This window comes from Heloderma suspectum, chromosome 4 (genome assembly GCF_057233095.1).
Source record: "Heloderma suspectum isolate Gila_16-S chromosome 4, 16-S_ref, whole genome shotgun sequence".
NCBI classification, from domain to species: Eukaryota; Metazoa; Chordata; class Lepidosauria; order Squamata; family Helodermatidae; genus Heloderma; species Heloderma suspectum.
Window position 1 is genome coordinate 283,002,174 of NC_139461.1, and position 14,293 is coordinate 283,016,466.

General features: G+C 44.9%; 1 protein-coding gene across 2 annotated transcripts in view; it reads right to left on the reverse strand.

Moving 5' to 3' along the window:
* Nucleotides 1-14,293, reverse strand: part of SLC13A3 (solute carrier family 13 member 3) — a 66,629-nt gene that overhangs the window by 14,165 nt on the left and 38,171 nt on the right. For both annotated transcript variants that reach the window (XM_084854022.1, XM_084854023.1), the window contains exons 7-9: nucleotides 8,155-8,250; nucleotides 3,306-3,410; nucleotides 1,390-1,487 (exon numbers count right to left, since the gene is read on the reverse strand). In XM_084854022.1, coding sequence (XP_084710148.1) covers nucleotides 1,390-1,487; nucleotides 3,306-3,410; nucleotides 8,155-8,250 — 299 coding nt within the window. The remainder of the gene's footprint in view (nucleotides 1-1,389; nucleotides 1,488-3,305; nucleotides 3,411-8,154; nucleotides 8,251-14,293) is intronic.

The following is a 14,293-nucleotide window of genomic DNA, read 5'->3' on the forward strand; positions in this document are numbered from 1 at the left end:
TGCTGGTTTTATCTAATCAAAGCAGGTGCCAGGCCTCTGAAACACTCTTGGCCAGGAGTTTGGGGTGGGGGTGTGAGAGGGTGAGTCAGAGAGTGGTGGGTGTGTAAGTCAGTGAGTTGTGTGTGTGTGTGTGTGTATGTGTGTGTGTGAGAGAGAGAGAGAGAGAGAGAGGAAGAGAGAAAGTAAATCAGGTGTGTGTGAGTGAGAGAGACCATGGAGTGTGTGTGCGTGAGTTCTATGCTGTAAGTCGATGTGTGCATGCATGTTCCGCTTCCACCACCCCAGCAGGCATCCAATGAGGCCCTCAGGGCAGAAAAGGTTGTGCACCCTCAGTAAAAAAGACAATGGTGCTAGCTATGCCTTTAAAGTAATGTATGCTTTGGCCCTGATATAGTTTTTTTCAATAAAACAAGTCTGACAGATTAGCTCATGTAAACCATTGCAAATCGGATCTGGGAATGTATCATATCTGAGTTTGGGCTGAATTAAGTACAAATAAATAAATCTACTGGCTCCAGCAAATGAGCCACAGCACCTGCTGCAGAGGAGGGATCAAGATGTAACTAATTTGATCTAGGAAACATTATTTCCTGATCCCATACACAGAGGTCTCATGTATCACTGAGTACATGGTCTGCAGAACTAGCTTTACATTGCATTACATATCTGCATCAAATATGTAATTTAATCACTTTTGTCAAGTGTATTTTACAATGCAATGTGTGCATATATCTATCTTGTCACATCAGGTGGGTGGATTTTTTTCTTTCGTTTGCACTTTGGATTTGCACTGTTAATTTTCTACTCACTGTTCAAAGATTGTGAAATTTATGGCAAAGAAGAATCCGTAAAAGCTCATAAATGGATTTTTGCAAAGTGAGACATCCTGTTACACAAGAAAGGGGTCTTGTGATGAAGGGTAAGCATGAACCTGTTCCTTGGCATTACTAAAGTCCTCATTCAGCACCCTTTTGTTGAACAGAGAACAAGTCAAGTCACATCATCTTCCAGGGAGCCATCATGCATAGGCAAGAGAGGTCCCATCATAAAGGAACATATGGGAAGGCAATAGATGTGTTTGGGGAACCTGTGCCCTTTAACCAGGGAGACAGCATCCCCTGAAAAGGACTAACATTGCTAGGAACAGAAGGAAAATATTATCTCAGTGCATAGTTATGGCCCATTGTGACATCAGACCAATCCACTCTCAGCTCTCTCCCCTGTTTGCTTGGCTGAATATTCTGAGCTCCTCTATTGGTGAATGGTTCAAGAAGTGGCAACCTAGTGACCCTCTACATAGTGTTTGCTGAAGCCTAGTTTTATGGTCAGTTATATAGAAAATGCAAATGACAAGAACTGGATGCAAGGTTTGGTAGGCCACCAACTTACCTTTTAGGTCAAACCACCATTTAAGGGATGGCCTTTTTGATGGGAAGAAGAACAATATCGTCACTATTGTGACTCCAGTAACTGCATCTGTGACAAACCTAACATGGAGGAAGGGAGAATTCAGTATAAGTCATGCAAGGGAATCAGGTTTTGTCAAAGAAACTAAGGATTATATTTGGCTTCAGTAACACTCACTCTTCGTAATTCTGGTTTTCAATCTCTCCTGTATGTTACAGTCCTAAAATAAGCAGTTGCTCCACTAGAAAGCTAACTATATGCCTTAAACATGCAAACTGGAGACAGCATGAGAAGCTTGGATCTTTTATAAAGGCTAATTACCAACAGTTTATTTGACTATGGCTTGACCACTGATCATAGAGACCCAGTGCTATAATCATCTCCCACAGTTAAGAGATCAGGAATGTTTCGTCTGCCTCATGCCAATGAGTCTAAGAAAACATTGAGTTGACTGCAGAAACATCAAAAGGAAACTTTGAATACTGGGCCTAATATGGTTGTGAATTATGATCTCTTTATACAATGCTAAGATTGGCCATAAACAATAACCTTTGGCTGAATGAACAAAGATCCCTATATAATTAGTCCAACAGATAACCTTTGGTTTTCATTCTTCAGAAAAACATGGACATATTCTTATGCCCACTCCAACAATAAGTGGCGTTGTTTTCTAACTTTTGTATACCAAACCAATTTAGATAGTAGTTATAAGGAAATAACTGAGCCAAAATCAGCCTTGAGCACTGAGCCAAATCAGTGCCCAAGACTGTGTGCCCTGACTGACATTGGCTCTCCAGTACCTTGAGAAGAAGGCCTTCAAGTTTCTAGTACCCACGTTCTTGGAACTTCTAGTACCCAAGATACCAGGTGCTTAACCTGTATGTGATCTACAGCAGAACTGTAGCCTTTCCTCATAGAATCATAGAATAGTATGGTTGGAAGGGGCCTACAAGACCATTGAGTCCAACCCCCTGCTCAATGCAGGAATCCAAGTCAAAGCATCCCTGACAAGTGACTGTTCAGCTTCATCTTGAATGCCTCCAGTGTGGAAGAGCCCACCACCTCCCTAGGGAATTGGTTCCATGGTCGTAGTACTCTAACAGTCAGGAAGTTTTTCCTGATGTTCAGCCAGAATTTGGTTTCCTGTAACTTGAGCCCATTTTTCCATGTCTTGCACTCTGGGATGATCGAGAAGATATCCTGGCCTTCCCCTCTGTGATAACCTTTCAAGTACTTGAAGAGCGCTATCATATCTCCCCTCAGTCTTCTCAAAGCTAAACATGCCCAGTTCTTTCAGTCTCTCCTCATAGGGTTTTGTTTCCAGTCTCCTGATCATCTCCTCTGAATCCTCTCCAGTTTGTCTGCACCCTTCTTAAAGTGTGGTGCACTTTAGTTCTAATGCTAGGAATACGAGGCTTATCTTGTACCAAGGCTCAGCAAACAACAGCAGGGAAGGCAGGCAGGCAGGCAGGCCAAATAATTTTTTTCTTGATACATGGAATGCATCATTCTAATTTGGCACCCTTGAGATTCTAGCTCCCTTAGGTATGGAGAAAAGTTTGAAATGCAAGGCATGCTGTTTCTGGTGAGAACTGAGAAAAAATCAGTGGGCTGTGTGATTAAGCCCTAAGTAGGTTTATAAATAATATTCCCAGAAGCAAGACTATGGAGTTGCCATGAATTCATGTGAACTGGGAGGACATTCTCATTACCACTGTTTCTCTGGGCTTCAAATAACCACCCAACTGCCTTCACCTTGGCAGATAAACAATTAGAATGGCTCCTTCAAGAGATGGGATAACTATACTAAATGTTCACACATCAGTCAAGATACTGCGAAAGAGTCCAGGCATCAGAACACAGGAGTGGGGGAAATAATACTGAAAGAAAATTCTTACCCTGGTGAGAATAAGCTTGCCCAGCCTGTGATGAATTTAGGGTCCCTGGAGAATAGCAGGATGGCAAATAAGCAGAAGAGAACAAATACTGACTGTTCAGCAAACCTGTAGCAGAAGGAAATGCGGTGAGCCATTGTAATAAAAACATTTTCTCCAGTCTTGCTTGAGGCTGAGTTCAACTAGAATCAGTAGATGGATGGAAACAGGAGTAAGACTGAAAGGGCTGTGCAGTGTAAAGAGGAACTGACTGCTTTAGGACAAAACGCAGAAGCAGCTTTGGGCTTTTTCTAAAGGGAACATGAGAACATAAGATCTGTCCTGGATCATACCACTGGCCTTTCTAGTCCAGCATTCTTGTTCCTACAGTGGACAGCCAGATGACTATGGAAGCCCACAAGCAGGACATGAGCAGAATAGCACTCTCCTATTCGTGTACCTGAGCAAATGGTATTGAGAGGTTACTGCATCTGATACTGGAGATAATATACAGCCTTCATTAATAGCCTTATCTTCCATGAATTTGTCTAAAGCTGTCCAAATTGGTGGCCATCACTACATCTGTGGAGCAAATTTCATCATTTATTTGCACTGTGTGAAGAACTGGTTCCTTTTATCTGTCCTGAATCTCCCACCATTCAGCTTCATGGAATGACCCCAGGTTCTAGTATTATGAGAGAGGGAGAAAAACAGCTCCTTATCTACATTCTCCACACCATGATTCATTTTATACACTTGTTATCAAGTCCCCCCAGACTCACCCTTTTTCTAAGCTAAAAAAGCCCCCCCCCTCCAAACTGCAATCTTTCCTAATAGGGAACATACAAAGGGAAGATAGTATTTTACTACTTAAACTATAGCCCAAGTGTCAACACTTTTCTAGCACCAAAGGTCACAGAGGGCATTTTTGTAGATATGTATTCCAACCTATCTCTGCTGCCACAAGGGTTAATAACTGCCATGGTATAACTAAACCATCTAATATGAATAAATATGTGGCATTTTAATAATACTTTTTTTAAAAAAAATAACAAATACAGTGAAACAGGTGTGATCATTTGTGGGAAATTTCAAGATGCAATGACCATCAACAGCCCTTTCCAGGCATTTGCCCCTTTTATAGAATGAATGCAGTGGGGCTGGGGGTTTAGGCTCCACTCCTGATCTATGCTAGATCATTTGAACTGAGGCCCTACATGTACAGGTGGTGTATACAAGGTTCCCAATCACATGGACAGGGAATGTGCATATTGCAGTACTCACCAGAGGCTATGTTTTTACCATGCAATCAGAGACCATGCATTTTACAGGGTTTCTGACTGGATGTACAGCATATTTGGTAGCCGGGGATCGGGTTTTTTTCAAGAACCCTATCTCCCCTTCCACCCATTCAGTATACATGTTTTTCAAAGATGTGAAATCAGCTTATATTGAACATGAGTGACGCATGCTCTAAAAATCAATTTTAAAAACCATAAAACAATTATTTAAATTCTCAGTATCTGGATATTGAGAACACAGGCTGAGAAAGCTACCTTGTAACTGAGCATGTAAGAAGGGGATTTGTTAAATTAAACTTTGTTCTTCCCACTGTTATGTGTCTACCAAAGACTAGGAACCATCTCCCCACCCCACCCCTGCTGCCCTCTCTCTCACTCACACATACGCTACACACACACACACACTTTAAGGAAGGAGAGATACATCAACCATTTGAAAGAAATCTGGAGTTGATAATCAAATTGGCACGGGCTGTTTAATGGACTTTCTGTGCTCTTACAATGAAAAAAGGGCCTTTGATTCTTACAATGACACTTTGCAGGTTGCAGGTATATAATGACTTGAATGGGCCAGCAGGAGACTAATTTCTTTCATAACCATCCACCAGTACTGAAATCTTTATAAGCAGTTTTTCAGATCTGTTCAGTTTTCCGTGATTTATTTATTTTGCTGTATTTATATATTGCCTTTACAGATTAAATGTACAAAGCAGTTTACAATATCAAAACATAAGGAAACAAAATGAACAATTAAAATCAGCCAGCATCAATTGGATCAGGCGATGTCCTCAAAGGTGAGATGGAACAGCTTAGGTTTTGTTACTTTTCAAAAAGTAGTCAATGATAGTGCCAAGGAGTAAGTTCCATTCAACATGGCAAGACTTCCTTCTGAGTAAACACGCATATGTTTGCACAGTAAAAGACGGAACTATGAGCAGGGCCTGCTCAGCAAATTCAAAGCACAGGGCAGGGCTCATATGGGAAAGCACACTTCCTGTACTCCAGACCCAGACTCTTTGGGGCGTTATAGGTCCAAACCACTGGCATTGAATTGATGCCAAAAACATACTGGCAGTCAATGCAGTAGCTGCAGAATAGGTATCATGTTTCTGTCGGTTTGTCTCAATAAAAAAAAACAGGCGAGAGTATTTTGAACTAATGAAAGTTTCTAAAGAGCTGTGAAGGGCATAGCCACATCAGGCGCATTACAGTACTCTAACCTAGATGTCACCAAAGCCTTTACCCCTTTCATTTTGGCCCCACCCACTGCTGACAAGTGGCTCACTACAGATTACCCATGAGGGAATGCGGCCCTCGACAGAAAAAGGGTTGCCCACCCCTAGTTTAAGAGAAACACTGGTCAGCCATAACCACATTTACTGTCCGATCCAATGAATCCAATGAATTTAACTGCAGCTGCTTAAAAAGGAGCCTCAGATGGCACGATGTCTTCACCAGCTCCTCTTTGTGTGTGCATGTATTCTCAGATATAAAGGCAAAACTGCCAGCTGTTGAAAGTGCATTTCAAAGAAATCAGCAGCTCTAATTTCATCCTACTAGGAAAGTGAAAGGAATGATTTACACTGAATAATTTATGAAAGCAAACCCCTTTAATTTCCTGTGCAGAACTTTTCCAGCTCTTGTGATCATTACATAAATGATTATTCATGAAGCTTTCAGCTCATCATTTATTTGTCTGCAAGATCGTTCACAAGCGCACTGTGGTTCAAATTTCTAAAACTCAGTGGACTGGCTAATTAGAGGATTAGTTTGTTCCATGCTTAAATAATTCAGCAGGGTTAATTAAGCAACACATCGTCAACCGCCAAACTTCAAGTTGACTCTGCAATTTGAAATTCACTTCAGAGGTATAGCTTTTGCTAAACTTTCTTGAGCTAGGGCAACCATACATGGGAACTGAAGCATCTCAACAACAACAAAAAAGTACATAGGAATGGATATGACAGAGGTTCATCATATCGTAAAGCACAGGTGGGCTATCCTCAGTTTGCAGGCACTCCTCAAGGCCTTGGCTGTGGCCTGTTGTAGGTGCCCAAGCCCCTGAATTCCCTCTCATAAGCCCATCGCTGAGCTGTTAGGAACACAGGAAGCTGCCTTATACTGAGTCACACCATCGGTCCATCCAGTTATTAAAAAAAGAAAAGAAAAAACTTTCAGGGAGATTTGTGCAAATTTGCTTATGTGCAGTAGTAGATACCAAGCTTCAGTGAATTTGCGTTAATCTCCCTGAAAGTTTTTTTTTAGTTTAATTTGTGCAAATCTCCCCAAAGGTGAAAAAATAGTGCTAAATATGCGTGAATCCCTGTGAAAGTGAAAGAAAATCTCACATATGTGCAAACCTCCCCAAAGGTGAAAAAAAAATCTACAAAATAAATGCTACTCCGCTAATGAGCGCATTTGCACTCATTCGTAGAGTAGGTTGCTGAGGTAGTGCTGCAAAGGCCCATGGCATACATGCCGGGAGCAGGCAAAAGCACTAAGAGGGAAACAAGCCATTGCAAGCCACAGAGTGCCTGATAGTCTGTCAGGAGTAACTTGGGTTAGCAGGCAAACAACCGACCTACGGTAGCTTATTTTCAGGGTGGCTTAGTGTGACGTGCAAACTGGCCCAGTGTCTATGTATATATGTGAGTGTGCAGGGGGTGGGGGTGAGAAAAGAGAGACTGTGTGTGTGTGTGTGTGTGTGTGTGTGTGTGTGTGTAAGAGTGGGAGGTGAAGAGCATACTGGCCCTGGCTACACCCACTGCTGCCTGCTGCCGCACCCACAGCTGACATGTGGCCCATTTGCCCTTGGGGGCAAAAAAAACCCCATTCCCCACCTCTCTTAGATTTTTTATTTATTCATTCATTCCTTCATTCATTCCATTCCATTCCATTCCATTTCTATACCACCCAATAGCTGAAGCTCTCTGTGCGGTTCACAAAAGCTAAATAAAGCTAGATAAAATACAAAAAACCTGGGATCATTTGATGAAACGGAGCACAGCAAACTAACCTCTCCCCCGCCCCCAAAGTACCATACACATGTGTGCCGTGTGATTTGTGAGAGAGAGCTGCGGGGGGAAGGGTGACCCAAGACTGGCCCTACCATGGGGCAGACCGAAGCGGCTGCTTCAAACCATTAATATTGGGTGTCATCAGAAACAAAAAAATGTGAATTATTAGATTTTTAGTATTTTATTTTCAGTGCCCAGAAAGGGGAGTAGCATTTGTCAGATTTTTCTGCCTCAGGTGCCAAAGTTGACTGGCCTTGGACACAACGGCTATGCCCCTTGACTTTGTGGGGATGAGGTACCATTTGCTGTTCCACCACCTCAAACAAAGAAATGTCTTGGGCCAGCCCTTGCTGAGCCCTTCGCCCACACACTGATTCTCCCTTGCAAACTCTCAGCCCCTGCTCAAGGGCATTTCCTACACAGCCTTACTCACAGTCTCAGAACCCAGCTGAGGGAAAACAAGCTTAAAGTGGCCTCACGTATGCACCTGCCTCTTCCTTTCCTGATATTTTCACTATCTTATGTGATCCTTGTATTCTCCTCATTGTGACTTACTTGACTGGTCCCAGTTTCTGATAGTCCTCCGTTATTACTGCCCTGGCTCTTGCTTCTGCATCAGCTCGTATTTCTGATTTCTTCTTTCTCCAGCCCCTGACAACAAGGGAAGAAAAAAAAAAGCTTAGTTTACACATTCTCAAGCACACATGCCTCCCCACCAAACAGCGTTGGCTTGTTCATAATTGCCTTATAGAAAAGTTTCGATTATAAATGGTATCTTATCAGCGGGTTAAGATCAGTGAGTGGTATCCAACAGAGCCCTTGCCCAGGTGGCCCAAGCCCAATGGCCCTGGTGTGCATACGACTGACCCTGCTGGTGGCCGCCGTTATATAGTGCTTCCAGGGGGAAGGGTCGCAACAAGCGCAAACACTCGTGTCTGGAAGGGGAAGGTTGCGCCCCTTCCAGAAATGAGCATTTCTGCTTGTTGTGGCACTTCCTCCTGGAAGCGCTATACTGAGGCCACCAGCGGTAGCAGCCACGCGCACAGGGAAGGCCACACACACCGGGCTTACTGGGCTTGGGCCGCCTGTACAAAGGCTCCGTTGGATACTGCCCCGTATTTATAGGAGGGCCTTTGAATGTATTTCCTTGCTGTTCTTGATGGCTGTAGTTTTGCTTCCTGTTTTTGTGGGGTTAAAGGTTTTAGTTTTATTGTTTTAATGTGGTTTTAGTTGGTTTTGAACTACAGGAGCCATGTCAGGGGAGCAGGACATATATCTATGATGCAGGATGGGGGCTTTTTAGTGTGTGTACCAAGGTTGTAGAATTTGATCACTATGGAGCAAAAGAACAGGATAGAAAATAAATAAATGAATATATAATGCATAAATGTAAAGATGTCATTAGAAATGAGAACTTTAAAAAATGAAAAGCATGACTTTTAAAACAAATGCAACTGCTGTGCAAATCTTTTACACACCCAGTTTCCTTTCAAAAAATCTTTTGCCAAGACTGGTGGAAATGTCCCTTCTTTAAAGAACTATGGTTCCCCCACCGCCACCCCTACAGAATATTTGGCATTAAAGAAAATACCTATTAAGAGCCACACCTCAGTAAGGGCAGAGAAAGCATCTCCCACTCCCAATTTTATACTGCAAAATCCACAACGAAAGTGCAGGATCACAGGGAAAGAATGTATGACAAGGCATGCGGAAACCACAGCAAACCCAACACATCCCACAGTTCCCTGTATTTGCTACGTCGGCAGGAAGAGAAGTGGGGGAAGGTGCACATAGGCCCGGGTTGACTGAAGAGTCACTGAAGGGGCACACTTAAGTCTCAAAGTACTTCTGATGAAGAACTCTTGTTTCATTGATATGGGACCAATTCAGCTGTTCAGCTCATGACTTCATCTTCTCTTCATGGTACTCCCCACTATGCTGAGAGGCAACTGGGCAGACCAGGGCCAGCATCAAGGGTTGGCATAGTCAGGGACTTGCCAAGGGCCCACGCTCCAACAGGGAGCCCACTGACAAAAGCCCCTCCTCTTCACTGCAGTCTGCTTGTTCACCTGCCTCTCGCTCTAGTCAAAACAACAGTGGTGGTGGTGGTGAGGAGCAGTAGATGCCATTGCCTGCTTGCTCACTGGCTCTCTGCCTGGGAAGCAAGATGGTAATACCCGTGTTGAGGAAAGGGAGGAGCAGCAGCAGCAGGTGATGAAAGGTAAGAGGGGGCCATTCAGAATGTTTGGCTAAGGCCTCCAAAAAGCTGGAGCCAGCACTGGGGAGACCATCATACCACATGTGTAGAACCCAAGAGGAAAAAAGAGGTCCCACACCATTGTAAAGTGGATTACAAAAAAGATGTGATATTGATTTCACAGTTGTCATGCCATGGGTATATTCACACTACAGACATGTGGCACTAGTTAGAGAGTTCTAACAGAATTCTCAGCACCTCACCAAAGTACAGCTCCCAGAATTCTTTCTTGTAAGCCATCTCTGTTTATTTTTAGATTTATATGCTGTGCACTAAAAGACAGCCGCTTACCCATTAAAAAAAATTAAAACAACATAAAACATAGTATCATAGTACAGAGACCAGTTAAAAGCAAACAATTAAAACTTAAAAGTATGTTAACACTATTTCAGTAATCTAAAAGCTCTTTGAAAAGCTTTTTCCTGCTCCTCTAAAGTTCATAAGATGCACAACCCTAGATAGATAATTCCAAAGAGAGGGTGTCATCACTGAGAAGGCCCAAGATCTAGGCACCCAGCATCGGGGACGGCATGAGTGAGCAGTTGCTGGGGGCCCAGAGGTTCAAAAGGGCAGAAGAGCCCAGCCTGGCCCCTGCCCTAGGAGGGGTGAGGGGGTGGTCTTTTCCCCACTCCTGTGCCCTCATTCACCGCCCCCCCCCCTTCAAAGGCAGTGTCTGATTGGTTCAGATTGCTGCTACTCTAACACAAAGTATTTTTTAAATTTTATTTTGGAATGGAGCGTCACGGGCCCTGCAAGCTTCCCCAGCCCACTGCTGCGGCACTTCCTTTTCCATCCAGGGCCAGCTGGGGCTAGGAGAGGAGGAGCAATAGCAGGAGGAGCTGGAGGAGCTGCTGCCACCACCAAGTTAAAAAAATAAAAGGAAAGGAGGACTGAATGGTGGCGGTGGCAGCAGCAGCGGCAGCAGAGAGGGCTGGCTGGCAGGAAGGAGGGAGGGTGAGCTGGCTGGCAAGGGGATGGAGGCAGGTGGCTTCGGCTTCAGGGATGGAGGGGTGAGTGGGGGGGTTGGCAGTGAGCAGTGGGTTGGGCAGGTGGCTTTGATGGTGGGGTGTGAACAGGGGCTTTGGGTGGCAGGTAGGTGGCTTGAGCAGCCAGGTGGCTTGGGTGGGGGGCTTTGGGGGTGGGGGTAGGCAGGGAGCTTGGGAAGCAGACAGGTGTCGGGCAAGGGGCTTAGGCAGGCGGCCTTGGCAGTGGGCTTAGGTGTGCAGGTGGCTCTGCTTTGGCAGTGGGGAGGGTGGCCTGGGGCACTCTGCCTAGGTCCCATGTGGATCTGCCACCGGCCCTGTAGCCACCGCTGTCTGTACATCAACAACGGAGTAGGGATGTACGAAAGTTCCACCACGGATCTCGGGGAGGCCGAATGCCAGCGCATTCGGCCCCCCGAAATTGATGGCGGAACGGCTCCCCCCCCCCCCCAGGACGGGACTTACCTTGGGCGGATCTTCCTGGCGGCGGCGGCAGCTCCAGCGGCGGTTCGGCGGCGGCGGCTGTGGCGGCCGGTCTTCCGACTGGCTGCCGCTACCACCATTTCCAGTTTAAAAAAAAAAAAAAGTGATAGGCTATGTAAAGATTTACGTAGCCTATCATGGCTAGATTTTAAAAAAACACCGTGACAGGCTACATAAATGTTTACGTAGCCTATCACGGCTGACTTAAAAAAACAAACAAACGCGCGTACGCAAATGGCAGCAGCCATGGCCACCGCCATTTGCGTTCCTTATTTTGGCACGTCTTAGTCTACGTAAACATTTACGTAGACTAAGACGGCGAAAATAAGGGGAACGCAAATAGCGTAGACGCTACGCTATTTGTGTTCCCCTTATTTTCGCCGTCTTAGTCTACGTAAATGTTTACGTAGACTAAGATGTGCCAAAATAAAGAACGCAAATGGCGGCAGCCATGGCCGCCACCATTTGCATATGCGCGTTGTTGTTGTTGTTGTTGTTTTTTAAATCAGCCATGATAGGCTACATAAACATTTATGTAGCCTATCACGGCTGACTGCAGGGACGCAAACGGCGGCGGCTATGGCTGCCGCCATTTGCGTCCCTGCTAGCCAGCGGCCGGATGTCTGGCTGCTGGCTTAGCCGGCTGGCGGCTCCGCAGAATCGCTGCGGAGCACAGCCGGCCGGCCAGGATTCCAGGGGGGAGGAACGGAGCGCCTCCCCCCCGGCCAGGATTCCAGGGGGAGGGACAGAACGCCTCCCCCCCACCATCAACATAATCCACAGAAAGGTAAATCACTTTCATACATCCCTACAACGGAGAGGACCTTCAACAGATTTTGATACACAAACGGGAGTGCAGGGGAAGACCTAAAATGGTATATGTTTATGGTGTGAACAGCATCTACATGCTGAGGACCTTCATGGGGGGCGAGGGTGGAACAACTGTTATTTGAAGTGTGTACAAATATGCACAAATATGTACAAATATGCAAGTGTGGGTCTTAGGCTGCAATCCCATACACAATTACTCAGGAGTAGGTCCCACTAAACTCAATAGGACTTACTTCTGAGTAGACATACCTAGGATTGCACTGTTAGAGACTCAGAAAGCTGCACGAATTTTGCTTCCAGTTACCAGTACAGCTGGTTTGTTCCCTCTCTCCCATACCGTCAAAATAGATTGACTCTTGTCTCTTGTCATTTAAAGAAAAGATCCTCAATCCCCCGCAGTCACAGAAGAAGCTTCTTTTTAACTACCAAAGCCAGCATTCACAGGAATGATTCATCCTGCCTCCTGCACTAATTCATCGCCTCTATGCATCCTCTCTAGAGATAGACACTGTCAGACTCCTGATTCCAGAAGATGTCAATGCGGGGGACAAGACGGTTCCATCGCCCAGGCATTACTCACACATTTGCTGGTTAGTCTAATTATGCAAAGTGCTCACTGGTGATAAAACAAAATATGAGGAATCTTGAGGGGCTGAAATATGTGTTTCTCTTTACTAGTAAGGCTAAGCTACATAAGTAGACAGCACTGGGATCATGTGAGATTTGACCTACCCTGCTTAAGAACATAAGAAGAGCCATGCTGGATCAGACCAAGGGTTCATCTAGTCCAGCATTCTGCTCACACAGTAGGCCAACCAGCTGCCCATGGGAACCCACAAGCTGGACATGAGTGCAACAGCACTCTCCCACCCATATTCCCCAGCAACTGGTATACATAGGCTCACTGCCTCTGATACTGGAGGTAGCACATAGCCATCAGGACCAGTAGCCAGTGATAGCCTTATCGTCTATGAATTTGTCTAACTGCCTTTAAAGCCATCTAAATTGGTTACCATCACCACATCTCGTGGAAGTGAATTCCATAGTTTAACTATGTCCTGTGTGAAGAAGTTATTCCTTTTATCTGTCCTGAATCTCCCACTAATCAGCTTCATAAGATGACTCCAGATTCTAGTATTATGAGAGAGGGAGAAAAATGTCTCCCTATCCATTTTCTCCACACCATGCATAATTTCGTACACCTCATAATTTTGTACACCTCTCCCTTTACTCGCTTTCTTTCTAAGCGAAACAATCCCAGCTGTTGTAACCTTCCTTCATACGTAGGCTGACCATATTTCCTTGAGCCAAAAACGGGATATTGGGATGACAAAAACGGAATGGGGTTATGTAATATTCTGCTGTAATGAAAAAATAGCTAACAGCCTGTTGAACCGAAATATGAGTCTGAAAAGTCCAAATCAAACTGAATGTAGGGCAGAAAGAATCTCTATGGGCGGAATGCTGGTAGAAATAACAGTAAGACTCACCCTCCTGGCTCCCACACACTGAATGGGGCTTAGTGACCGCCTCTTGAATTCCCCGCCACTGAACAAGCAAGGGGGCGGCATCTGATCGTCGCTAGCTCAAGAAGCCTGGCCCTGACTGGATAAAGTAAATAGAACTTCCTCTTTGATCACACTAGTCGTTTTACTGCACGCATTGATTAGCATACAACCTTATGATAAACACATTGGTTTTTTTATAAAAAATTAAAAACGGGACAAAATTGACATTTATATTAAAACGACGGGACAGTCGGGAAATATAAAAAAATGGTACTGTCCCGTTTAAAACAGTACGTATGGTCAGCTTATTCATAGGGGAGTTGCTCCAGCCCCTTGATCATTTTAGTTGCATTTTAGTCTGCACTTTTTCCAACTCTACAATATTTGTTTTTAGGTGCAGTGCCTCACACCACTCCTATGCCTTTCCCTGTGGTAGTGGCCACAGAAAATTACTCTCCAGGGGCACCTTGTCTGGAAATCTTAGGTGATGTTCATTCACCCCCTCCCTCCCTCCTTGAACTCTTTCCTCAGCAGGCCTGAAGTCCTTCCTGTGACCAGAACAGGCCTCCTGCTCTGCCACAGAATCCCCCCTGAAAGCCTTCCTTGTTCCTTCTCTCCTTGCAGCAAATTTT